Consider the following 26,573-nt stretch of genomic DNA (forward strand, 5'->3'; position numbering starts at 1 on the left):
ACTCTGTATACAAGTGGGAGCAGTCCAGGTTGTATTCATGGTTTCTGTTCTGCCGTAGATGCCTGTTCTGTGTTGTGTTTCTTTGCTTTGTTCAGGCCTTAATCAGAGCAAAAAGGCAATCTAAAACTGGGGGGGGGGGGAAGAGAAAAATCAAACAGATCTTAGGAAATAAGCCAGACAGCAGCTTATTAAAGTACTTCAGCAGCTGCAACTTTCCAGAAGTGACCCGCAAATCACGACTGAACCTCCTACAAAACAGTGCTCCAAGGTAGTATAGGCACAGTTTACAAGCAAACACTTGCAAACTTTTTCTGATGCCTTAACACCGATTCATAGGAGAGTTCTGGTGATTGCCTGCTTTTCTGAAGTTCATACAGGACACATTGTTTGTGCACATAAAGTTGGTAACAGAAGCGAATTCCCACCCCCACCCCCATGATAAAAATGCAATGTAGAACTTGATTCCAAGAGAAAAGTCCCCTTAGTGTGCCTTTTATTCAAGATTGTCACTGAGGTGGTATGTTAATCTAGTGCTCTGCAAGGACTTTATTATGGGATAACTTTTATTAGGCAGGAAGAAATTATAAACTGTTCTTGTAAGCGATCTGAACTGGAGCCTGATAATGTATTTTACTGTATTCTCTGCTGCTGTTTTCCCCAACTCATGCAGTACATGCAACACTTAAGTGTACTCTTGGTCCAGAAGGTGAACAACCAGCTATAATTGCCTTTATGGAAAAGAAGTCAAATGTTAGGGGTGGAGTTGAAGATAACTGGCAGGAAAGAACCAAATAAATTATGTTTGCCCATTACTGTATTTATCAAGCAGGCTTAATATATCTTCAAAAGATTTTCTTATTGTATTTTACAATTGAAACACAGCCCAAGTTTTTTGCTTTAAAATCTTAAGCTTTCATATTAGGAGTGTGGCACCTGGGAAAAGTGGCTGGATTTTTGTCTCTATAACACATTTACCTTTGAAAGCAACTGAGTGTTTGATACTTTTGAAACTTGTAACTATTTATTCAGGTGCCTAATTGTAAATTCAGGATCTGGAGTGAAGACACTCATTTTCAGAATACTGATCCCTGCATGCCATGCCCTAACTTTCCTCTCTTTGCTGAAAGACCTTGACCTGATCTTTGAAAGATGCAATAAAACGCTGCACGTGATGGTGATCTGAAATGAATTTCTACCTAAAGGATGACTGGATACTGTTTTTAAACTGTCTAGGACTTACGTCCTTTAGGCTATTCTCATGGGGAAGGAAAGGCACAATTCAAATTGCAGCTTATGTGACATAACTTCAGCTTTTCCAAGAAGGTTCTGCGGCAAAGAGAGGGAGTGAAGACCTCGCATAGAAAAGCAGAATAAACAGTATTTTTGACAGTCTTCCTGAATCATAGAGGCAAAGCAGGTCTGTATGCTTTTGCTTTGCAGTCTACTATTAAGGATTTAGTTGTTTGAAAGAATTGCATACATGTTTCCTGGAAAGTGACTGGCTGAAATTCTTGTTTGCTCCTATTTTAAGGCTTTGCTATGCTTATTCAGGGTATGATTTGTGTGACCGGTTATAGCAAATGAAGCCTAATTGCCATTTAACTCTAGTAACACACATGCAACTACCACTGAATTAAGCTTCTTTCATAATAGAGGATTATTCAGATAGGGACTTTAGTCTAGGAACAGAATTGCTACGTTTAAAAAAGTAACACCTACACAACCAGATTTTAACACACACATGCCAGTCTGGGAGAAGAACTCATATAGTAGGAAACATTATCCTGTCTTTTAAAGTTCTCTTTATTTTGGACTGTGTGTGGTTGTTGAAGGTTTGAGATGTACCGTTCTTTTTCATACTTGATGCTGTTGCTCCAGAAGTGTTTGTCACTGCAGGCAGGATGTTGTTCAGATGCAGGATATTGCAGAGAGTTTGTTTAGCATCTAACTTCTAAACTGTTTCTTTATGAGGAAAGTACACATCAATGTGTATAATGTTTATTTTACACAAATACACTTCTTGATCCCTGATCTTGACTGTAGTTGCTTGTTTTATAAATATTTATTACCTTATGAAATATAGAAGGGGAGGATGTTTTGTGATTTTCCTTGTAGTCATTTTGCCTTGCCTTTTGAGTGATAGGAGATGAAAAGTGAACATTTGAAAAAAGACCCTTCTGTTGGGTGAAACGCAGTGCAAGCCAACTTCCACACTGGCTGACCCCCTGTACAGCCTTGCTGAAGTCAGTGGAGGTTGCCTAGCATTCAGGGCAAAATTTTGTCTAGTGTTTTTTGTGTCGACAGGTTACATTTGACACTTGTCACATTGCCATGCAATGTAACGTGCAGTGATGTCAACTTAATTAACATTTAAAAGCCAGCTGTTGTTGTTTCTCTTTTTATAGAGATTTTATCCAGATTGAAAAGTCAGTCTGATCTTGGGTTGTCAAGCAGAGTAAGGCTAAAGTGTACCCATTAAATGAATTTTACATGTACAATTAAACAATTAGCTGATAGAGGTCTTCTGCGGAGGTATTTTAAAGTGGTAACAAGCCAACTACACCACATGCAAACAGTACTATGTTATGGGACCAATCAAAGTTAAACAACAAAAGATAAAGGTTATGGACAAATTAAATGTTTAAATCGGTGTAAAAAAAAAAAAAAGGAAAAGAAAAATGTAGTGGACAGACAATCCAATCCCCTCAACTGGGGTAAGTTCATACAGTCTAGGAGAGAATTACCTCTGAAAATGTTGGGGTTAAGAGTACTGCCAAGATAAGTAATGCTGGGTTGGGTTTTGTCTATCCACTTCTATTCCAGGGTAGCAGCCTTCTATGTCTAGAAGGTGGATATAAATTACAGGGGGCTATGTGAATGTTTTCTGGCACTGCAAATTAATCCAACAGTTAAAAACTTTGTTCTGTTTTGTAAACTCCTCCATTGAAAGGGCACCAGATACCATTAAATGATAAAGAAAGGGATAAACTATAACCTGAACCTGTCTGCATAATAATTTGCTTGTTTTGCTATCCAGTAAAATTGTCTTGTCCATTGTTTCTTAGGTACTCTCTGCCCTCGACATACTCCAGCCTCCGCACATAGACTACTTTGAAGAAATGTATCCTAAACATAAAATAAGCAATCTTAGTTGAGGTATGCTTCCTTTTTTAGCTTGTAAAATACAAGCATTTGGTTTTAATATTTGCCCTCTTTGAGGGGAACTGAAAAGACTTCGAACCGATCACTATATCTCTTTGTGAATACATACATCTTTTGACATTAGTGGGGTTATTCATGCCTGAGAAGTTTGTTAATGTTATTGTGTAGATGTACAGGTTAAGAATTGAGTATGGAGCTTTGAATGCACTAGTTCCAGTAGGTTCAGATTGTTGTACTGTGCATCAGCAGACACCAGTTTCTTTCCCCCAAAATATTGCCCTGAACAACTATATCCAAGAATTTTGTATTAAGCAGCGTTAATTAGGTATCACTCTGAAACCACTCCTAAACTGCCTACTGTCCAGTGTTATGTGATTATGGCATACACCAGAAAACAAGAAATTCCAGGATACTTGTGGACAATTGGTGGGGTGTGGCATCTCTAATTCTGCCTCTGGCTCCAGCTAGAAAATGGATGTCGGCTGAACTCAACAGTAAAACTAGCAGTGGATGACTAGAGCCCCAGGTGCTGATTTTAAGAGGTGTGAGATTGGTAACTGTTCCTGCAGCTTAAGGGGCTGAAACCACTTGATGTGCCTCTGCCCGAACTTAGTTTTTTTAATAGAAAGAAGCACGCAGAGTCTCATGGATAACATTCACAAGAAATGAGTGCTTTAACAGAGAGCCTAATATGAGGTTATTTCTCAGATCATTGTTTTTTTATCATAATTTTGATTCATTTCAGTCAAGTGACATATTTATGAACAAATGTATCCGTTTCCTTCTATGTATGATTATTTTCATTTTGTTCTTTGGCAGCATAGAATTTGCATTCTTTTTATGCTTGCTGTGGTTTGAGCTCTTACTTGCTTTAATAGCAAAATGAATTATATGAAATAGCTACAGATTTTTTTTTAGCACTTTGTATCTAAAATCTTTCTGTAATGTCATCACAATATTAAGTCCTCACACTGATAATACAAAAAGTACATCGGCATGTTTTGATTCTAGTGTCAGAACCAAAGATACTGATTTAAAACAATAGTTTTCTTTCTTTTTAGCAGAGACTTTACCAGCTTGTAGGTCAGGAGATCCTAATAAAGACGGCTTAAACTAATCTCACTATTCTGTTACTATTTTTAGTGTCCTTTTAAACATCCTAAAAATGAGTTTGTGTCAAATATATTTTTGGATCTTCAGGATAGTGATATCTTAGTAGATAAATGAACCAAATAAACATAAAATGAGGTTATTTAGTTACAGCTGTATTTTGTATTGGAAAGTTATTCATTAAACATCAGCCACAGAAAGGAATCTAAAGTAAACTGCAAAAAAATTGAGACTTTTTAAGAAAATGAGTAAATCATTTCTTTGGGTGTACTTAAAGGAAAGGGGTATTTTAAAGATGATCACTTGATAATGTGAAGGTACTATAAAACATAAATCTACTGTCCTATTAAGGAAGCAGTATCTGCTATGAAGTAGAGGTTCCTTAAGGGTACTAAGCTAAAGAAGGATATATATTTGGGATTTTTCCATGCTGGAATGGATGTCTTTTTCCCATTTGTTTTTTTCATGGTGCTTGTAGTTTAGGATTATCCAAATAGTTTTACTTAACGTTGTTCATTTAAACACGTCTTAAAGAACAGTATCATGACAGATATCGGGATAAAGCCTTTATAATTTTATTTAAATGTGTAAAAGAGAGAGAGGAAACAAATTTCTTCTCAACAGATCAGGATCCAAGTTCAGCCTTCTGTGTACCGCAAATAGGTACTGTTCTAAGTTTTATTCTTTGAATTTATAGTAAAGAAAGCATAGGCTGGAATTTGTTGAGTTAAACAAATTCTTTAGTAAATCCCAGTTTGTTAAATGTTTATGTGCAACCTAAGAGACTGGGTGTATATCAGTAGTCAAATATTATACTTGTTGAGCTTTAATGCAACAAATCATTCTTATGTGCAAGCTATATTAACAGAGTCTTTAATCAAAAGCTTTTCTGTTCTGAGCACTCTGAAGGAATCTCTACTTGCCTTGGAGGTCCCATTTAACATCCTACTGAAACCATCTTTATTTTTATATAGTGAAAAAACAGAGCACAGCTCTATGGCTGGATTTTATTAATAGCTGTGTGTATAAGGAGAACTTGGTAAATTTTCTAACTATTCTTGTTGCCTTTTCATTCCCTCTGTTCACTGAAGGACTCTATTGATCCTTGGATAAATAAAGCTTAGCTAAAATCTTGTTAAATTCCAGTTGTTATAGTTGTATAAAGACCACCACGTTCCTGTGTGGTTATTTCTCCAGAATTGTATGCTCTGAGTTCTTTTGATCTTGCTACACTTTTAAAATTTGAACTCAGTGATAGGAATGCAAGGAAACTTAAATAAATTCTCTTAACATGTGCAAAGCATAGGAAGACCATGTTAAACTTTTGTTCTTAAAGTTAGTATGAAAAATTTTTAATTGTGTTTTGGTGGGGAATATCTTTAGATTTTTAAATATATAGGTGTATGCTTTATACATTCTCTGGTAACAAATATAACTACAAATAGCTTTGTGTGCCATGGTTTTTATATACCATTGTATGCAGTTTTCCCCATTGCTCTGCATCCTCAAAAGCTTGAAAATTTATATCCGAGCTGGCCCTTTCTTCTTGACATAATAACATTTTCATCCATTGCTTGCTTTTAAAGGTGCACAATCCAGTATAAATCTAATTGTGTTGTTACTTTACCTCGGCATTTGCTGAAAGCATAATGGAAGGGGATGTTAATTTTTTTAATACAGTTTGGTATTGTCTTTAGTTTCCTCCTTGCCAGTAGAAAGATGCTGCAGAGGCAACCTCTTTTTTCCCCCCAAATATTTCCCAAAAGATTTTATGTATGCTTGCTTTTTATTCTGTGTCTGTGTATTTTTACAGGTGTTAATCCAGCAGAAATTCTTGTTGTTCCCCAGATTTTAAGCGTGGTCTTTCAGCTGCTTCTGGAGGCAGAGACAAACCTGTTGACATTCGCTGAAAAGCCACAGTGGTGGTCTCCCTCCAGAGCTGCAAAGAGATCCTTCTAACTAAGTACAAACTTAAAAATTAATGTCCCGTGTTGCACTGGAATTCTGAAATCTCTTTGGCGTTGCTTTACCCTATTCACAAAACACAGAAATGCTAGGAAGTAATGCAATATACTTTTGAATGCCACATCAGATCAATTCCAAAACTCCAAGGAACGTTCAGGCCTTCAGTAGCCAGAACCTTTAATTCATTTTGGGGAAAATCAGGAAGCCCAAAAGGTAGAAAAATGACAGGCACATTGAGCCACTGCCATTTGTTCAGCAGTCACAGCTTCCAGCATCTCTGCAGTTGTCCCTGGATCAAACAACTGGTTCATGACACTCATTAACACTTTCCTGTATAATAGTATCCCTGCTCATTCCCTTATGGCTTAACACGTGGAAATCCTGAATGACTGATTTCCCTGACAAATAATAGTGGTGGGATGGGAGGGGGAATAGGGAGATGACAGTACACAGTCCCTGCCATTTGTGGATAGAACTGGTTGGAGCGTTTTTAAATTCTTGGGAGCAGGGGAGTGGAAGAATATGGGGAATTGCCACCGAAATGGTAGCTGTGGGATTTCCCAGAAATGTGTGATTCTCCCCCCCTTTTTTTTTTCCAGCCAGCGCTACTATAAATCTCAGATACACTGAGAAGTTGCAGTAGCTTTCCCATTGTGTAAAGAAGGATTATTTTGCTGCAGGGAGCCAAGTGGCAAAGGAATGCGGTAGGTGAGAAGAGGGGAGAAAGCCTAGTTGCATCTCCTGGATCCCCAAGAGCAGTGAGGAGAAAAGGGAAAATTAAACCTATTCTTGGACTAACAGATGGACCCCACATCAGGGAACAGACCTGCCACAAAGATCTGCCTCTTCAGTTCCTTAAGCCCCAGTTAACAAATGGTAGGAGCAAGGGTCTGCTTTTCATGCAAAACAGGAGTCTCGTGCCAAACTGTCATGAGATGGGCCACATGTGGCATTAACTGAAGCTCCCAACCCAGCTGCAGCATTGTTAGCGGGTTGGATTTGACCCTTATATAGGAGTAGAAAGTGTATTTCTTGCAAAATGCTATTTTTATGTTGGTTTTATAGATTATGTATATTTTTGGAAGGGAAATATTTAGACAAATGTCTGCCTAAGGCAGGTGATGAAGAAAAGAGAATTTCTGTATTTTATTCAGTGTATCAGTGTATGTGCCTGTAGGGCTCTGTAGCTGAGGAAAAAGTCAGCTGCATGGAAGTAATAACAAATTCCATGGAGACCATAGCATCTTCTTGCTTTTGTGTTTTCACACCATTGAATCTAATTTGTCAACCAGTAGTGGCACAGTATTCAACAGTGATTGTGAAGGACTTAATTTGCCTCTCCTTCCTTTTTTTTCCCTCTCCTCATACCCTGACTACAACTTCTAATTATTTGAGAGTTTAAGCTTGGGTATGAATCAAAGTCCATTTACTTTATTAAAATTACACCTGTATGCTGATTGGGAGATGTCAAGGTCAGTGGATGAGATGCAAAAGACACATTATAAAGAGAATTTGGGTTCTATTCCTGGCTTTGTTACCAGTTTGGAATGTACTCTTGGGCAAGACGCTTGTGATAATGTGTTTTAGAGTCTTAATTGCCATCATAGCAATTCTCATTTGATTGCAATAAATAGATCATCAGCAGACATAAAATTACAGTGTTCCTATTAATTAACATATAACGATTTGAGATATAAGAATCAAAAGCAGAAGTGCCAGCAGTTATTTTTTTTGAATACCTTAAATATTTGGAAAAGACTACAGAACGCTAACAGTGCTTTAGCTGCACCAACCAAACAAGTGTATTTTCCCATCAGTCCTGCTGTTATAATGTCCAACTGAACAAGCTATAAATTCACATCACAGCCGACATTCAGTTATTCCTCAAATTACATAGCAGTCTCGTTTATTTTACCAGAGCTATTTTCAGTTTGACACCTCCCCCCCCCCGATCTTTGTTCCAAAGACTTTCCAATTCTGGGAGATATAATATTTGGCTTGCACATATTCAAAGGCTGGATGTATTGCCTGAAAGCATTAGATCTTTATTTTTAAAAGACCTTCTATAGGAGTTAAAGTGTAAACAATTTAATTTATTTAAGGCTTGTACTTTACATTTATATAAAAATTAGAACTAGACCTACAATTAATTGGCAATTTCATATCAAAGGAGGAACCAAATACATCCAAATTGTTAACAAAGCTGTCATAGAGAAATCGTGAATAGTATAGCTTCTTAATGGTTTTAATATGTTGCATGGCTGAAATGTATTTTGTGAGGTGAGGTTTTGGTGGCTTCTTGCACCATTTCAAATGAAGGTCTGTTTTAAGGTAGATTGAGTCCTTGTAAAGAAGTAACATTGAGTACAGCCCGATCAGGACCCTAGCAGTAGCCTGAGAGTCTTCTCAGTTGACTAGAGGCTACACTTCCTTCCTGGGTGGCATCTTCAGACTCTGCTCTCCTGTGTTGTTTATCTTTTTGGGGGAAAAAAGCAAACTTTGAAGATAAAACCAAAAGCAGAATCTATTGAGACACCTATAACTTAGCATGTTCAAGCATATGTCTGATAATCATGCTGCTGGTTGGGGTTTTTTTGGTTTGTTTTTTATAGCTTTAATCTTGTTCTATTTCCAGTCTTATCTGCATCATTTTGTTGTAAATTATCAGATGAACTGAGACAAAGTACACAACCAGATTCTGTTGGCAGCTAGGAGAGTGCATGATAGTACAATGTCTACAGTTAGCTTACATCCGTAATACTGCTGCCAACACCTTCCAGAAGTTTAAGTGCATGTCATGTATAGAAGCAAATATATCTTGTATTTGGGGAGATCTGCGTTTCTAATATTTATACAAAACTTAGTTTCTTTGCAATATCATGTAATCCCTTGAGTGTTTAAAATCAGGTAGACTAATCACTTTCTGCAATATGACCCTGCATGCATAGGTGTGGTCAAGCTGAAACTGCTGTAATCAGCATCCTGCCATTGGTCATCACATATTCTTTTTATCCAGCGGGAACTCTGTTGTATTAGGTACGAGCCTTCAGTTGAGCTGTTTGGAGTTTAGTTATATCTGTTTTGTGTGCCCAATTTGTGAAGAAGACTAGCAGCATCCTGCTGCATTAGTAGGAGTGTATCAGCAGATCCAGGCAAGTAATTATTCCCCTCTATTCAGCACTGGTGAGGCTACATCTGGAGTACTGTGTCCAGTTTTGGGCCCCCCACTGTGGAAAGGATGTAGACAAATTGGAGAGAGTCTAGCAAAGGGCAACAAAAAAGGTTAGAGGGTTGGGGAGTATGACTTGTGAGGAGAGGCTGAGGGATCTGGGTTTATTTAATCTGCAGAAGAGACGACTGAGAGGGGATTTAATAGCAGCCTTCAACTCCCTGCTGGGGGGTGGCAAAGAGGATGGAGCTGGACTGGTCTCATTGGTGGAAGTTGACAGAACAAGAAGGAATGGTCTCAAGTTCCAGCAAGGGAAGTTTAGTTTGGATATTAGAAAAAACCTTCTTAGCCATGGTTTTTATATAGTCAGGCACTAGAATGTGCTGCCCAGAGAGGTGGTGGCATCTCCATCCTTGGAGGTTTTTAAGACCCAGGTAACTAAAGCCTTGGCTGGGATGATCTAGTTGGGGCTGGCCCTGCTTTGAGCAGAGAGGTTAGAAGACGTCTTAAGGTCCCTTCTAACCCTCATTTTCTATGATTCTGCTGGGTTTTGGAAGGCTGCTTTCACTGGTAGACGCGCCCCAATTATTCTATTTCTGAGCAGTTTTTTGCTGGCTTTTTCTTTTAAAGCAGCTGAAAATTGTCGGGTTTATATATTTAAGCGAACTTTGCTTTGCTTGGGAATATTTCTTCTTTTTGTATCTTACTATATTGATTGCTGCAGAAAAACATGAACATTTTTCAAGGTCAGCGATTCTGATCAAAGTGCATTCAGCTTTTTTTCTGATTGATAGTCATGCCAAGTTATTGGTTGAAAATATAGGATATACTTACTGCTGGCTCTTTCATATGAACAATAGATAGTGCTCCCATTATTGTGCTTGGCTATTTCTTTCATGTGGACAGCAGCCTCTGAGACAAATAAGCTTCATAAATTGGATTTCAGTTATCTGCACTAGTTAAATGCCCTCATTTTATTACAAGTCATATGAGTTATAAATCAGATCTAGGTTAAGGATTCCTTTCTCTGTGGGACTATACTATCAAGGCTGTTTAAATTGGATAAGCATATTTTATATATAGATGTTACTAAATTACATATGTAAAAGAACAGGCATTTATTTTTCATAGTTAAATATAATTGATTTTAAGGACATTTTGACAAGTATGTTTCACGCGCTGCTCTAATTTCAGTTTCTTGAAATTTGTATTGAATCATTTGTCTGAAACCTGTCTTGTGATGCTTTCACTCCTTTCCACTGAAGTGATGGTGCTACACAGGCAGTAAGTGGCATACTTAATTAAAACACGTTACATTCCATGTGACTGTTCATATTTCTTCTTAAAAATATAATTCTGACTTTAGTTTTTAGTTGATTTAATACACATACAAACTGATGTTTTGAATGGTGGTTCTTTAACAAAATCCAGTTGACTAATGAGTTAACTTTTTTGGAGATGGGGTGCTTAGAAAGTTCTTTTTTTTCTTTTTTTAACCCCTTTGTTCTCAGAATAAATTTCCTGATGCACATCATTATAACAATTGTAAACCTAGGGCGTGTGAATTGTTTAAAAGAATTTATGTATTAATTTTTTAAAGCCCATGCTGACTCTTTTTTTTTGTCTTTTACTGCTTCTTTCATTCTAAACTGGACTTGACTGAAGTTGTTCGGGTCTAACAATTTGTTTAAGTAAATGAAGAGATATAGTAGCTGTTGTTCATGCAGTAGAAATCTGGGGAGGAAAGACCTGCATTTCTACATAAATAGGGGGAAAGGATAAAACTGTCACAAGTTCAGAAATACCAGCAAGCAGTGGAACTTTGTAATAACATCTCCTTTCCCCTGGGTCACCATTTCAGATGGTAACCATTTGGTTACTGCTAATAAACTGATTTGAACCAACAACAGAAGTGTTTCATACTGACAGCTGCTTAATTGTCAGTTAGTCAGTGGGTGTTGTGACCCTTTTCCCCCAAGAAAGACCTCTAGCAAAAGCAAGGATGATAAGACCTGGCTTTCTGAAGTATTGCTGAAATTTAAAAAAAAAAAAAAAAGAAAGAAAAATATAGAAATACCCTCCTAATTCTTCCAGCATTCAGCTTTGAGTCTGCTTTTGTACAGTTAAAAGATAATTCAGTTAATTATCTTTGCAGGTCACCATTAAAAAAAAAAAAAAAAAAAAGAACTGATAATCAATTTTTCAGCTTTAGCCTCAGTAAGAGAGAGAGAGATTGATTTTTTTTTTTAAAATGGGTGGGGGGAGAAGCAGATTTTAGAACAAATTGGGTAAATATTGCTATGTGCAGTAGCAGTACATCTTGCGGATGAACACGGTTTCTTGACTGTGAAGTTTAATGTGCAGGTGCCATGTAGTGTGTTGCTAGCTGCATGCTATATTCCACTTGCCAAGGAAATGTAGGATGCAGAGCACAGAAGCTTTTCTGGGAAGATGTGTTGGCTAAGGCAATTCAAGCAAATATTTTGCATTTGGATAATCATTCTCAGCTTCATCTGGGAAGTGAATTTAAAACCAGAGAACCTGCTTCAAACCTTCACTCTGTAGGAGTGAATAAATGCCCAGGTAGTAAGTTTGACTTAAAATATTCAGTGTGTGTTAGTCTCTCCCTTCTGAAAACTTAAGAGGATGCCTATACAGAATTAGAGATAAAATGTGTGAGTTGTAATAGATTCCTTTTTAATTATTTTATGGTAAATCTGTGTGGATGCTTATTTTGAACTGAGTGTCTATTTCAGTATAACTATATTTCCATTTAAGATAAAATTCAGTAATATAATTATAGTGAAATAGAGCACGTCTAGTTTAAAAATAGATATTTACACTCTGACTTGCCTGAAATAATTAAAGGTATGAATAACTGTTAATTTATTTACTATTTTAATCTGAATTGAAATAACTTAAGTCATAAGGTTGGGTGTGGGAAAAGTAAGAGTAGTTTTGTTTCAGGAGTTGGCCAGAGAGACATCTTGTTACTAAGGTGATCATTTTGATGACTTTGTTTTTTTTTTGGTGGAGGTATATTGATTTGTTGTTTTTTTTAAACCATGAGATATGCTCAAACTGTTAATTTATGTTAATGACTAAGAGTACCATTTTTGAATGATTAAAACTTGCAAATTAGTAAGTAAACATATAAAACAGTAAGGATGATGTGCCTCATATGTACTTTAATTGAAACTATACTTTTCCAGTCTAATATTTCATGGTACTGATATTTTATTGTGTGTGTGTATTGCATGCGTGTGTGTGTGTGTGTGTGTGTATATATGTATATATGTGTGTGTGTATATATGTATATATACACACACACACATATATGCGTGTGTACGCTCGCGCGCGCACACACACACACACACACACACACACACACATATACAGGGGTGTGTGTACACACAGAGTAATGAGATTTCCCAACAGTACTTTAGGTAAAATGTGACTCAGAAGTGAAGTCATGTAATAATAATAGGGCGTCATTGTTACTGTGTCATTGTTTAGTACTTCCTTTTGGTACCTTTTGGAAGTACTAAATGACGACGCAGTAACAGCCCATACTGCACCATACTGGTTGCGCACAGTTCTTGTTAGCTGTTACATCGTCGTAGCAGCATGCTGTAATGAGGGAGTGCATTGCTATGGCGACATAGCTGTGGCATTGTGGGTTTTGCCCATTGATGCTATGTTGCTGTTTTGCGTTGCTACAGCGACAGTGTCACATGTAGACGTGCCCAGTGTGGATCAGTAAAATGCAGTTTTGCAAGTTCTTAGCTAAGCTGTGAAGTTTTTACAAATGTTGAGAATGAGTTGGAAATTCAGAATGAACTAAATGAGTAACAAAGAGGTTTTTGCATTTTAAATTCTGTTAGGAAATTTGTTTTCTTACGTGATTATAACAGCATCATTTTACTTAGAGTCAAATATGAAGACATCATTAGGGAAAGTCTGAGAGATGTACCAATCTGTATTTTTATAGACATACTAGCACAGAAAATACTTTCCTAATATTACTGTGTTCCTTTCCTTGTTGTAACATGTCTACAGGGATAGCAAATTATATCTTGTTCTTGTGTTTGCTCAACAGTTCCTTCCAGCGCAGATTTCTGAGAAATGATGCTTGGGCTTCCTTGCTAAATTTACCTGTATGCCTTGCATACCTTTCAAAGCTATTGACTGGGAAACTTGGCAGGGCTTTTGAAGTACCTTTGCCAAGATCTGCAGGTGTTTTTTGCATGAAGTTCCAGCTTTGGAAAGCAGACTTTGTTACATTGCTCTACTTTCCACAGTCCCAACCCCCAGCAGAACACTAATCCTGGTTCACCCGCACTAACAATTTGTTTTACGCGGATATAGAAGCTATTTTTGGATTTTCAAAGCTAATCCACCTCTGAGCTGGAGTTGCTGGCATACTCCCATCACCATAGGCATAGAAGCAGTATACAAAAAGCTGTTGGCATGAATTGAACCCCTGATTCTCAGCATTGATTTTGGTCGTGTGATATATGCCTCAAGTCATAGCCAGTTGTTAAGGTGGCCTATTACCCATTTATAAAATGTGTCATTTACAACTATGCGTAGGTGCCAGTCAGTTTTCTTGCTAGGCCTGCCAAAAAATGCATTTTGTCACATCTTTTAATTCTTGTGAACATGGGTGCATATTGACAATAACTTCATTTTGTGTTACTTTATTTTAAAAGCTTAGAAGAATGTTGCCTGGCATGTCGCAGGAATAAAACCGAAACAACGCATATAGATAAAAATAATATAAAATTCTTGTGCTAATACGGAATATTGCTAGAACTAGAAATCAAGGAATAAAATATACAACCTCATGGAAAGTAGGGGATTTGTTCTATGGAGTAAATTTAAAAATAACAAAATTAAATATTTAATCTTAGGCAGTGGCATAACAAGCAGAGGTGACACCCGGGGTTAGGGGAGGGAGGCACCTAGGTCTGAGAGAGGGGGTTCAGTTTTGAGACCGCTGGGGAGAGTGATGGGAAGACCATGCGGGTTCTGAGATGGGGGGTGTGCTTGAGTCTGAGAGTTTGGGCACCCATGTCGGGAACTCCTAAATGGTCCCTGGCTGCCGCCACTGTCACCACTGTGCGCTCTGCCAGCCCTGGCTTTTGGCTCTTAAAGCAGAAGCAGCAGAGACAGTTTTGGAGTTCCCAGCACAGGTCTGCTGCTCGGGTGTGAACTCAGCAGGGGTAGGGGGGCAGTTCTGGCACCTCTTGCCGCCCCCCTACACCCTTACCCCCCCCCCCACAGTTATCCTACTGGTCTTAAGAGTCCAAATGCTATCTTGTTAAGATGACATGTCAAATTATAATCCAAGAGGATAGAATAGAGGTAATGTCTATATGAAGTTATATAGCACTTTTCTAATACTGAAGGATTATTTGAACAACCCTATATGTGTGTGTGTATTTGTGCGCGTGTGTGTTTTAAATATAAATCTATCATAACTTCTGCTTTCTAATTGGTTGTAATATTACCTTCTGTAGCTAGGAAGGATGGATGTTCTTCGTCCTATTTGTAACCAATAACAATTGCAGGATTCTCCAATCATTCTTTTCAAAGATTTCCCCATTTAAAGCTTATGCCAAAGCAGCTGAAGGTTCATAATATTGTAACTTCTGTCAATCACACGTGACAACCTAAATTGATTTTAATACTTTGGGTAAGATGCAGGAAGGAGGTGTGCAACAAACCTTCTTGTTGCTCTTTTTAAGAACTCCAAGACTGGTCAGCATTTTCTGATGTATTGCATGGATTTAGGCATCATTTATATTTTTTACAGCTCCTTTAGCTAGTAAGCAGGATAAATAATCATATTATCACATGCCTGCTAGAATACTCCCTGGCTTTCCATTCTTCCACAATATCTTTGAAAGGGTTTCTTTTCCTTTTCTACAGCAGCCTTTTCAATTCTGTCTCTTCCTTCTTTTACTGTTACTCTTGCTTCTTTCTTTTCTTCTGTTAGACACTTTTTAATTCTGTTGCTTGTATGAGGACTGCCCCTTAGCCAGCATACAAGGGAGTTGTAGCAGATCAGGAGCCAAGGCTCTGTATCTGGGGGCTGTAATAACTCGTATTCTTTGTGATCAGGCACTGGAGAGAGCTGCCACCCACATTCACCAGTGGGTGACATTTTCAGCTTAAATATGTCTTGTTTCTTATGAATGGTGAAATGGTATTTTCAAAACAATTAACTATGGTTTGAGAGACAATCATACAAGAATAAATTAACAGGGGAAGATCAGATCTACCAAACCTGTTCTGCTTTTCCTACTCTGTAATTTGGGAGATTTTTGCTATCAATTGAATATTTGCTTTATTTTGAAACTCAAAAGTAAGCCAGAATACTTTTGTTCCAACATCTGAAACCACTGTTGGGAAATGTTGCCTGGAACTAAAGCTTTAGATTGTAGAATGTACTTGTGTATGTACTGATGTGTCCTACTAATTAAGGAATTATTTGAAGGTGGGTAGATGGACACCATAACCTCAATCATTTGTAAACTTTGTTTGCCTCCCATAGAAGTGGTTTCTGCTGACCTTTATTGATCAGTGATATTAGTTGACACAAGCATCTTCTGCAACCTGAATATTGTTGACATCACGAATTGATCACCAAACCAGAGTTAGTAGTGCTACATAGTACTGAAGTCACTTTCAAAAATAGATTATTAGATCAAGATTACATATATTCTATATCACTTTAACTTAAAAGACCTAAGTAGGTTGTTATTTTATTATTTTTACTATGGCTTAGTTTATGTTTTCTCCCAGTGGGATACTATTTTTTCTCGAGAAAATTGTATAAGTTTAGGAATATTTGTATCAGTGTTGTAGAAGATTAGATTTTTCCTTTTAAATAAAAATCTTGGACAATTAAGAGTGATAGAACAAGAAGAACCTGTTCTAAGTATCTGCTACCAGTCCACTCTTCTTACCACTGATGACTGATACCATACTAAGATTTTCCTCTTCAAGGGGGTCCATTTTTATTTTATTCTTTATTCTTAATCTCTTGTTTTAAATCACGACTACAGGCTTGTTACTGTACTGATGAACTAACTGTACTGACTGCACTGTCTTTAAAAATGTTGCCATTGTGCAGGAACGCTTTAGAATATTTCTAATGTACTGCAATATTTTCCTGATTTCAAACATTTCTGAAAGTATTGATTTAAAAAAAAAAAAAAGGTGTCAATAAGGGCTTGCCAGTCAGGCTGTCATCCATCAAAATACTCTTTTTAATTTAAAGTCGTTTACTTTACTTCCTTGCACATGGGTGCACTTAATGGTTGTACTGTAGCTGTCCATAAATGCAATGATATATCAAAGTTGTGAACTGCAACAAGTCCTAAGCGGCACAGTCACTTGAAGATTTTCCCATTTGAACATCAAATTCACTTAATCATGAGTCTAATAGATAAGTGAAGGGATTTAGAAAATAATCTTGAAGTAGGAAGTGTAATGTATCAGTGCATTCTGTAAGATGTAGTTTGTCATCTTTTCCTTTGCTATGCCTGCAGGGGATGGATTTTCACTCATTATATCACTAGTTAAATGACAAATTTTCGAACCAGTGTGTTTTTACTGAGACAAGTGGTTTTGACTTTTGCTGACCAGAATATAGTGTGAATATCATTCTTTTACATAACGGATGGTGATTTCACAGCAAATATTTATGTATGTGAATAACGTCATGGATTAAGAGAAAATGCTAGCATATTTTAACCATAATTGAAGATTTATAGAAAAATTAGTTTAACGATTTTTTATTTTAATCGTTCCCATGCTGTTCCTGAAGTAATCAGCTTTCTCATTGTTTGTATAGGGGGAGGGGTGTGTGTGTGTGTGTGTGTGTGTGTGTGTGTGTGTGTGTGTGTGTGTGTGTGTGTGTGTTAGCAGGCTGTTACATTTGGAAAGTGTCAGGAAAGAAAAGAGATGGCATCACAGACTGAGCATGCTATGATTCTAATTTAGAGACGAGTACAATCTATTAAAGTAGATGAAGGAGAAACTTCCTGTCTCTGTTTCAAAGGGCATCCTGAAATATGTGAATAATGTGAAAATTACGGTTGGAAAATTCACACAGACTGTTGAAACCGTTTCTCATGGTAACATAGCAGTCAAGCACTTTTGTTTCAGTCTTTATTTCCTTAGGATTGTGCTTGTTCAAATTTTGCTGATCCGCCCACCCTATAACTTGGCCACAAAATATTGGTTCTCCCCCCCTGCTCTCCCCAATTTGTGGAATGTGGTATTTCTGACACCTCTTTCCTTATTAAAACACTGTAAAACGTAACTTAGGAAATATGTTTATATATAAATGAAAATTAAGGTGGTTCATCAGAAAATGTACCTTGTTCATTTGAGGCAGTATCCTTGGCTTTTGTTTGCTTGTCAGCTTGCAAAATTTACCCATTTCGGTGGGTTTCCCAGACGGTGTGGATGAGTGAGTTCTGTTGTGCTGTGCATTTTCCTTGATAATTGTTCTTAAGCAAATTGGTACATTTTGTAGTTCTAATTTTGTACAGCTACTTAACTAATTACTGCTGTCAGTAGCAATTTTTATCTGGTGGTAATGTTCAATTTAGCAGTGTAATATAGCTGCAGTGACCTCCTCCTGCCCAGCATGGTTTATAAATCATTTTAAATAGGAAAAGGCAAATATCTGTCTAAAATACTATATTGAAATCCCATAATTTTTTAGATGTGGTCTTTTTATTTTAGCTTAACATTAAGAGGACGCTCCTGAGCAAAGGCATTGACCCACTTGGGCACCAGCTGTTTGAGAGGCTGCCACATTTGTAAAAGACAGGAGCATCCAGCAAGTCCTGCTTTCACTCTTGTTTAGAGACCCTCATTAAATTATCCAGAGACAATAATCAGATAGCGGCTGTTCAAGCTAATGGCACCTCTGAGCCCCTGTCAAGAGAGCTTTATTTAATGCGCAACAGACCTGGAGTGGTGCAGGTGCCATCTCAGGCCCTCATTTAATTTAAGCTGCTTTAGTTGGCATGGCAACTAGTTGAGACATCTGGGAGACATTATGCTAGGGATTGAGATTTAGGAGGATTTGTGGTGTAGCAAAATAGAAATCTTATCATCATAAAGTGCAGAGTGTTGCTTCTGGAATTTGGAATATTTTATTGTTAAATGTAGACTATTAAGCTAAGCTGCAGGCAGAAAGGAAAACAAAATGTAAAGGGGCTGGCATAAATATTCTTCTTGCAAAAGGGAAATAGCTTTGTTTGCTGAACGAAAAATGATTGTGCTACAAAGTTGCTGAACTACTTTGGGTTAGACTTGTGAGCATAGCTGTGAACAATTTTTTGTTAGAAAATTGGGTGATTGTTGTTACTTTATAAAATGGCTGTTTTTTAACATAGTACCACTTAAACATTTTGGATGAGTTTATAAAGTCTCGTTACATACAGAGGACAAAAATATTTGATGTTTGAAAGGAATTAAATACATAAGGTGTATGGAGCGAACGGATGGAGGAAGGGCACTTATTAAGTTGGGGCCAAAGGGTCTCTAGGTCATTATACATGATATTTATCCTGCACTGATCTATTAGCTATAGGAAGTGGTTAGAAGAAGGGGTGGAAATTCTTGCTAGGACCGGTCTGCTTACCAAGTTACTGGCTTACGGTTCAGACAGCTATTTACCTATGAATCTACCTCACGTACAGCATTTGCTTTCATATTCAGAGTGGATAGGTTGCAGGGGATTTAGACTGTCTGAAAGTATTGCATTGACAATATAGTAGTTTTTCAAGTTGAAGGTGGGATTTTTCAAAGCAGTCACCCTCAGCTTCATTTTCTTTCCATTGAAGCCAAAGGTAAAACTTCTGTTGGCTTTAATAACTTTAGAAAGAGGCTCAATACTGAGCACTCTTGGCAGTCCAGTTGTAAGGAACATAATTCATAGACTTGTCAGAGCTAGTGCCCAGCATATAGGAATGCTACTGTATTTATGCCTCTTTTGTAAAGTTTTATTTGTCCAGAAATCAAAGTGCCTAGCTTGAGGTCTCAAAGGTAGACAAGAAAAAAAAGAATATTATGCTTCTCATCAGTAGCATAGCTAGGGCAGGTCAAGGGTGGGGAGAGCACCTGTCGCAGGCTCCGACTATGAGGGGTGCCAGGATTTCACCAGCTGGGAGTCTTTGTCACAGTAGGGGAAGCTCTGCCCTGCCTCTGCCCAACCATAGGAGCAAGGCAGGATCGTGTTACACTGATCAGTGTGTCTGGTGGGCTAGTGGAGCAAGCAGAATGGCACTTCCTGCACTTAACCTCTGTCTCAGTCTTGTCTTTTTAACATTTTAAGTGTTGAGGCATGAGTGTCTTTTAGGACAGGGGCGGCCAACCTGCAGTTCAGGTGCCAAGTGGTGCCAGCAGCCTGTGTGTGGGGCACACGGCGGATCAGGGAGGGAGCAGAAAGCAAAGTAGCAAATTGGGCAGAGAGCACAAGGAAGGGAACAGGAAGCAGAGTGGCAGATCAGGCAGGAAGCAACGTAGAACAGCAGGCTGGGCAGGGGAAGGGGATCGGAGTGGCGTTCGGAGAATGCAGGGCTCGTTGATGGCACGCTTGCCACAAAGGTCGGCTTCTGCTGCCTGCGGGTATGCTACATCTGGTATACTTGCAGAAGGGGAAGGTTTCAAAAGGGGAGCTGCTGATCACAAATGCACAGCAGGTTACTGTGACAGTTGTGTGGGTAAGCCAGGAGTGTGCAACTGCAACTTTACTCTCAGATCAATGGTTCCCAAACTATGGGGACAAATGGGGTCGCAGCATCAGCAGATGGGGTTGTGGTGCAACACTGTTTCCTGTGCCAGGTCCTGCCTGCTGGGCTGCAGAGGCCCAAGGGAAGGGCAGCAGGGCAGGGAGCCTCCAAGCCTACAGCAGGCAGCCCACATCCTCCCCCAACCCCCACGGGCTCTGGTCTGGCCGTGCCGCTTGCAGGTGAGGGGACATAGGTGGTGCGCGGGGAGCTGGGCTCCATGCTCTGGCCTCAGCAACTGCTGCTTCCTGCAGGCAGCAGCTGGGGCTCAGGCTCTGCTGAGGGGGGGTGCGGGCCTTGGCCTGGGGCGAGCGGGGGGCTGCGGATTGGGAGTGAGGGGCCATGCTGAGGAAATGGGGTCATAAATGGGGTCATGCTGAGATGTTTGGGAAGGCACTGCCCTAGATGAAGCCTAAAATTGAAGCTTTTTTCCTACATTTGTATTGTTTCTCACCTGTCTGCACGTAACAGCTGTTATGAGGTTTGGAGCAAGAGGTGTGTCCCCTCCTCCCCTCTCTTTTGAAGTGGCTCCAAAAGGTTGGGTCTCCATAGCATGTACGATGTGTAATATCTAGCACAGCCTGATTTTGGTTGTGGTGGCATTCGTGTTACCTACAGGATCCATTCATTAGTTTAAGATAAAGGACACAGAATTGACTGCCCAGCTCCAGCTAGGAGTATGTCGAGTTACCTACGTCCTAGCAGAACCACAGAACATCTTCCCTTCTGGTTCAGATTCTGCCCTCCTTCTGAAAACAGCTCCGTGCTCATGGTATGTCGTTTATTTTCTTATCAAGCTTGTAAGAAAGACAAGAAAGATTTTCAAAACTGTCAACATTTGATGGTTCAGTCTTTTCTTGAAAATCAAGATGTGCTTCCTCGACTTCAGATTGTGCATCTTTGCAGACATTCATCCACAATAAAGATCCTAAATCAAAACTTTAGCTGGCAGTTTGGTTGATACAAGAGGCTGAATATGAAACAGCTTGCTCTTCTGTGACTGGTAGGTCCTTCATTGTTGACAGCAGTAAAAAATCGTTTGTCAGTAAACGAGGCAGATACAAACCCCTGGCTAGCAGTTGTTTGCATCACCTGCGGACCTTCCCTTACTACTTATAGCCTTACTCTTTTTCATTGTGAACCACGAAATTTAGGAAACTGCGTGGTGTGTTTTTGGTGGATGAACTTGTTTTTAGCTTTTCTGTATATCTTCATTTCTTGATGATTGTAGCTTGATGTTTGAGCAAGCATGGTGCCCCTCTTACCTAGTGCAGTGCTTCCCAACCAGTGTGCCGTGGCTCAAAAGTGTGCTGTCAGAAGTGAGCAGGTGTGCCATGCAATTTTGCCATGGCAATGGGCTACAATAGGTATGAGGATGGGGAACGCCTTAACAGGTGTGCCGCAGAAAATTTTTATTAATATGTGTGCCTTGGGCTGGAAAAGGTTAGGAAACACTGACATAGCGTCTCCACACCAGTGACAGCAAGTGTTTACAGTGCTTTGAAATACTCGACTACAGCTGAATTGATAACCTGGTCTTACACCTGTAGCTGTTAGCTACCAAGCAGTGGCTTCTATCTTTTCCTCTATGGAGCTGCTGTTTATCGTGTGACAACACCAAAACAATTTTTTCATCCAGGATTTTGTGCGTGTGTGTGTGTATTTGGTGCTTGAGAAAATAAAATCTTTGATAATACCTGGTGAAGCGGGATATAATGCAGGCAGGCAGTGTACATGCTTCATATAGAAGCACTGCATTGACCTACAGACACTCCTGTTAGGGCCTGTTTTGGCACAATTTTCCAGTTGTCTTGATCCCTGCTGGCTTGTCTGGTATGTGATATGGAGAAATATCTACTAGAGAGTAGGATGATGCCCCTAGAATCGCTTGTAACTTGTGACTTAATGAGGATTTAAACTCAAAATTTTAAATTTTAAATAAAGTATGATTAAATTAACACAAGGCATATTATCTTGTTTCTCGAGTCCTATTTTGGCTTGGAAATAACTTTGTAATATATGCACACTATTATAAATGCAGCTTTGTTCAGTAATCTTTTTCTCCTGCAACTGAATTGCTACATTTGTTCTTGTGAAAGTCTGAAGATTTGACCTCCATTATATCATGAAGCGTTCTTATTTTTTGCTCTACATCTTTGAGAGCTTAAATTCTTCTGAGTTTGAATAACAGTTTCAAGGGGATTATATGCTGGACTTCCTGTACTTGCCTTAACTAATAACTTGAAGATATGTTGTCACCGAATTGATGCAGAGTGACCTCCATAAGATTATCGTCTCTCCTCAGCCACTCAGCTCGGATCACGTCAAAGTTTTTCTTTACCAGATTTTAAGAGGTAATTTTTCTTTTTTAAGCCTGCTGATCAAATATTGAACTTGGTGCTCTAACTATGATGATGATGATTATTATTATTATTATTTCCTTCTTATTTCAAAACTTTTATCCCCGAGACTGTCCAAGTCCTCAGTAATGTGTGGAGTAAGATACCCTGTTGTTTGTGAAAGAATGACAGGTGTTCAAGAAACCCTTGGTTCTGCTGCTAGACTACTATATGTATAAAGTGCTTGGGGTGTTTGTATGTTAACTTTAACGGTTTCTCTAATGGAAAGTGATCATGTGTCCTGACAGCCCCAGGTGAACAGGACCCGGGACTGTCCCTAAACAGCTCTAAGTCTCCAAGTGGCATTTACTTACGGCACAATTGTGTTCTGATCCCCAATGCCACAATTATGCTTCCTGCCACGGCCCTGTGACCTGTCAGTAGGTGCAGTTGTTGGGACTGGGGATTGGGCCACATTGCGTCATTAAATGAACCTGTGCCAGGGATTTAAATTGCTTAAAAAAGAAAAAGTGGCACTACTCAGTCCTGTTGTACTATTGAAGAGACTTCCCCTTCGGAGGGGCAGATGGTTTTTGTGCCTCTTCTGTGAGTGTCTTTAGACTAAGTGTTAAACCTTTTTATTTCCACCATCATGGAGTCTCTACAGGGAGTAGCTTAAATTTGTATTTCATCTGCCCAGCCACTTGGCCTTTAACCTCTTCATATCCCCTTGCTACCATGTGGGTAGTTTATTTGCCCCAGAAAATCCTCAGTGAGGTGGGTACACTTTTTCATAGGCCAGACTGTCTACTGCTGTAGTTCCTATATCTAGACAACTTCATGCTGGCATAATCCTTCACTGATGGTTTAATGAGAGACTTACTGTATATTTTTATTTTTCTTGAAAACAAACCAAGATCTTAGCTGCAGGGGCCAAAAGACCTCAAGAGAAGCAACTTTAGGGACTTTCCAAGAGGAAGAGTATATCCTCTTCCCTCCCAGCCCACTGAGAGTTGGAAAGGCCGTTAATGACCATGCCCAAATGTTGTACGTTGCCTTGTTCTTGTTTTGAATCTTGTGCATTAATAACTGAGAAGACCGAACAATGAACCATCATTTGGATCTTTATTTTATATATTCCCAGTATCAGTATCTGTCCACTGGCTTGTTAGTTTATAGTCTAAAAGAAAATAATGTGCATTTCTATGAGCTACAGAATAAACTGAACTCAGATCTGCTTTACATGTTGCATTGCCTCTGGCTACTAATTTCCTGAACACAACTCTTAATTTTCTTAAACCTGAATTTCATTGTTGTAGAAGTTATTTATATGCAATTGAGAAAAAATCAGTATGTAATAGAATGCCACAAAACACATTTGCATAATCAGGGAGCAAAATATTTAGAGAATAGTGATTAGATAATTGCTGTCTGACCTGTATCCCTCCAAGACATTGCAGCGATCCAGTACTGGTGAGCTGAAAACATTAGTGCCACTGGCAGCATCTAAAGGTGAGCAGATGTGCATTTATAGATTCATAGGTGTAGGGTCAGAAGGGACCTTGCAGATCTTCTAGTCCAACCCCCTGCCCTGGGCAGGAGAGAAAACTGGGCTCAAATGACCCCAGCTAGGTAATCATTAAAGACCCCCAAGGTAAGAGCCAGCACTACTTTCCTTGGAAGTTGGTTCCAGATCCTAGCCACCCTGACTGTGGTGTAGTGCCTCCTACTGTCTAGTCTGAGCCTACTCCCTAACAACTTATGGTCGTTATTCCTTGTTACTCTGGGTGGTACTCGGGGGAATAAGGTCTCTTCCATTCCCTGCTGGTCCCCGCTAGTAAGTTTATAGATGACCTTCTCCCCACTAGTAAGTTTATAGATGACCTTCTCTTGTGAAGGCTGAACAGCTTAAGGTCCTCCAAGAAGTCCTCCAAGAAAACATGCCCTTGCCTTTAGGTTTTAGGAGTGAATATATTTTACTTTGAACTTTGTTTAATATTTCAGGTCTGAAATATCTACATTCTGCTGGCATTTTACATCGAGACATTAAACCAGGGAACCTACTTGTGAACAGCAACTGTGTTCTTAAGGTGGTACTTACATTTATTTAATACTTGCACCTAGTTTATTATATAGAGCAGAGGTCATAGTCAAGATTGTTTCTTTGTCTAAAAGCGAGATTGGTTCCTTTCCTCATTAAGGTATTTCAACAGAAAAACCACGTCCTACCTTTCCAAAAAATTTAAATTTTAAACAAGATTTTTTCCCCCCCAATTATCTTTAAAAAGAGCTGCTCCACACTTCAGTTTTGAAAGCAATGCAAACTGGGTCCTAGAGACTGTCCCATTAACAACAACACATTTTTATACTTCTGAGCATTTGGATGAATTTAACATGTCATCCTGCAGTCTTTAAACTAAGTTTTGTTTATTTTTATTTTTTTAATTTCTGTCTTTAGGAGTCTAATTTTAGAAATCTTGGCCAATAATTTTTTCTTTTTTCTGGGAGGGACATGAAATCAACAGAAGCCCACTGTAGTGAGAGGAAAGGCCAAATCTCGCTGCTAACGTCTTTGAGCAGCACCATCATAAAAGGAAATGTCAATTGGAATGAATCATTTTGAGCCTAGCAGGTTGTCAGTATTTTATTTATTTATTTATTTTAAGGGCAAAATGTTTTAGGAAGTTGTAATAGTTTAGCTTAAAGTATAATACTGGCTAAAAAATTGCATTGTCATTTTAAATAACATTCAAATAATTGTAGAAATTGTAGAGGCTTAGTATTTTTTGGGACTAAAGCATACTTGCTTCCCCAAACCTTTTTTTTTAAATAAAATCTGCAGCCATTCAGTTGCAGTAATATAGGTTTTTTTTTAAAAAAGATATAATACTGGTTTGGGATTTTATATTTCATTACCAAAGGAATACCTATGTGAAGTGCATTAAATGTTTTGGTTATTTTAATTTTTTTGTTTACCTTCTCAATTTAGATTTGTGATTTTGGATTGGCCAGGGTGGAAGAATTAGATGAATCTCGCCACATGACTCAGGAAGTTGTCACTCAGTATTATCGAGCTCCAGAAATCCTGATGGGCAGCCGTCACTACAGCAATGCTATTGACATCTGGTCTGTAGGCTGCATTTTTGCAGAACTACTTGGACGAAGAATACTGTTTCAGGCACAGAGTCCAATTCAGCAGGTATAACTAATTTCTCATTTGAAGAGTCTTCAGGATAGTACACTGTATATTTTTTTTGAAATTTAATTCACATCTGTGTAACATTGCTTGAATTAAAAGTACTAATCCTAATTGGGAAATGTCTTTTGTCCTTGTACAGTTTAAGCACATGCCGTTTTCATGTAGCTCTCAAGGTTTTAAAGTTTCAAACGATATTTTAAAATAATATATAACAATATTTTGTCTTAACTTCTCTGTCCTGACTAATACACCTAGTATATTGCCACTGTAGTATTCCCCTGGGAGGAACATATTAACCACACCATGCAGGAGCGGGGTATAAATTTGGAATCATAAAAATAAACCGTTGCTTCTGAAAACAGGATTTCATTCTGACATCACAGAGGGGCTGCCGTTAATGTAAACATAATGTCCAGATAGATTTAATGACAATTTTAATACTACAGATTCAAGGGTAGAGGAATGTCAGGAAACCAGTAAGTAACCTTTGATCTCTCCTGATCTTGCATACGTATGGTTTTAATACTCATTAATTTTGGTTCCAAGTTTATAGAACAGAGAAGCTCCTCATTTATTTCTAGAATACCAGTAGGTTTGGTCTGTTTTGCTACTTTTAAGTATTTTTGAAAAGCCATATAAAACCCTTCAGTGGTAAGAGCTCCCTACAAGTGCTAAGTATTTATAATGGCATGGTATAAGAAAAATGTGTTACATGTAGAACGTTTCTTTTCTGGGAAGTTGGTTTTATGAAATTGAGTAGATTGGATATAGTAGCTAAGGTTTAGTGTCTGTTCAAAACTGATTGGACTTGA

The 26,573-nt window shown here is 38.5% G+C and overlaps 1 protein-coding gene across 2 annotated transcripts in view; it reads left to right on the forward strand.

Annotated features, from left to right (window-relative positions):
* Positions 1-26,573, forward strand: part of NLK (nemo like kinase) — a 109,517-nt gene that overhangs the window by 60,154 nt on the left and 22,790 nt on the right. For both annotated transcript variants that reach the window (XM_019493447.2, XM_006276455.4), the window contains exons 3-6: positions 3,066-3,121; positions 22,471-22,577; positions 24,567-24,652; positions 25,552-25,761. In XM_019493447.2, the coding sequence (XP_019348992.1) occupies positions 3,066-3,121; positions 22,471-22,577; positions 24,567-24,652; positions 25,552-25,761 (459 nt within the window). The remainder of the gene's footprint in view (positions 1-3,065; positions 3,122-22,470; positions 22,578-24,566; positions 24,653-25,551; positions 25,762-26,573) is intronic.

The sequence above is a fragment of the Alligator mississippiensis genome, chromosome 14, assembly GCF_030867095.1.
Source record: "Alligator mississippiensis isolate rAllMis1 chromosome 14, rAllMis1, whole genome shotgun sequence".
In the NCBI taxonomy this organism is placed as follows: domain Eukaryota; kingdom Metazoa; phylum Chordata; order Crocodylia; family Alligatoridae; genus Alligator; species Alligator mississippiensis.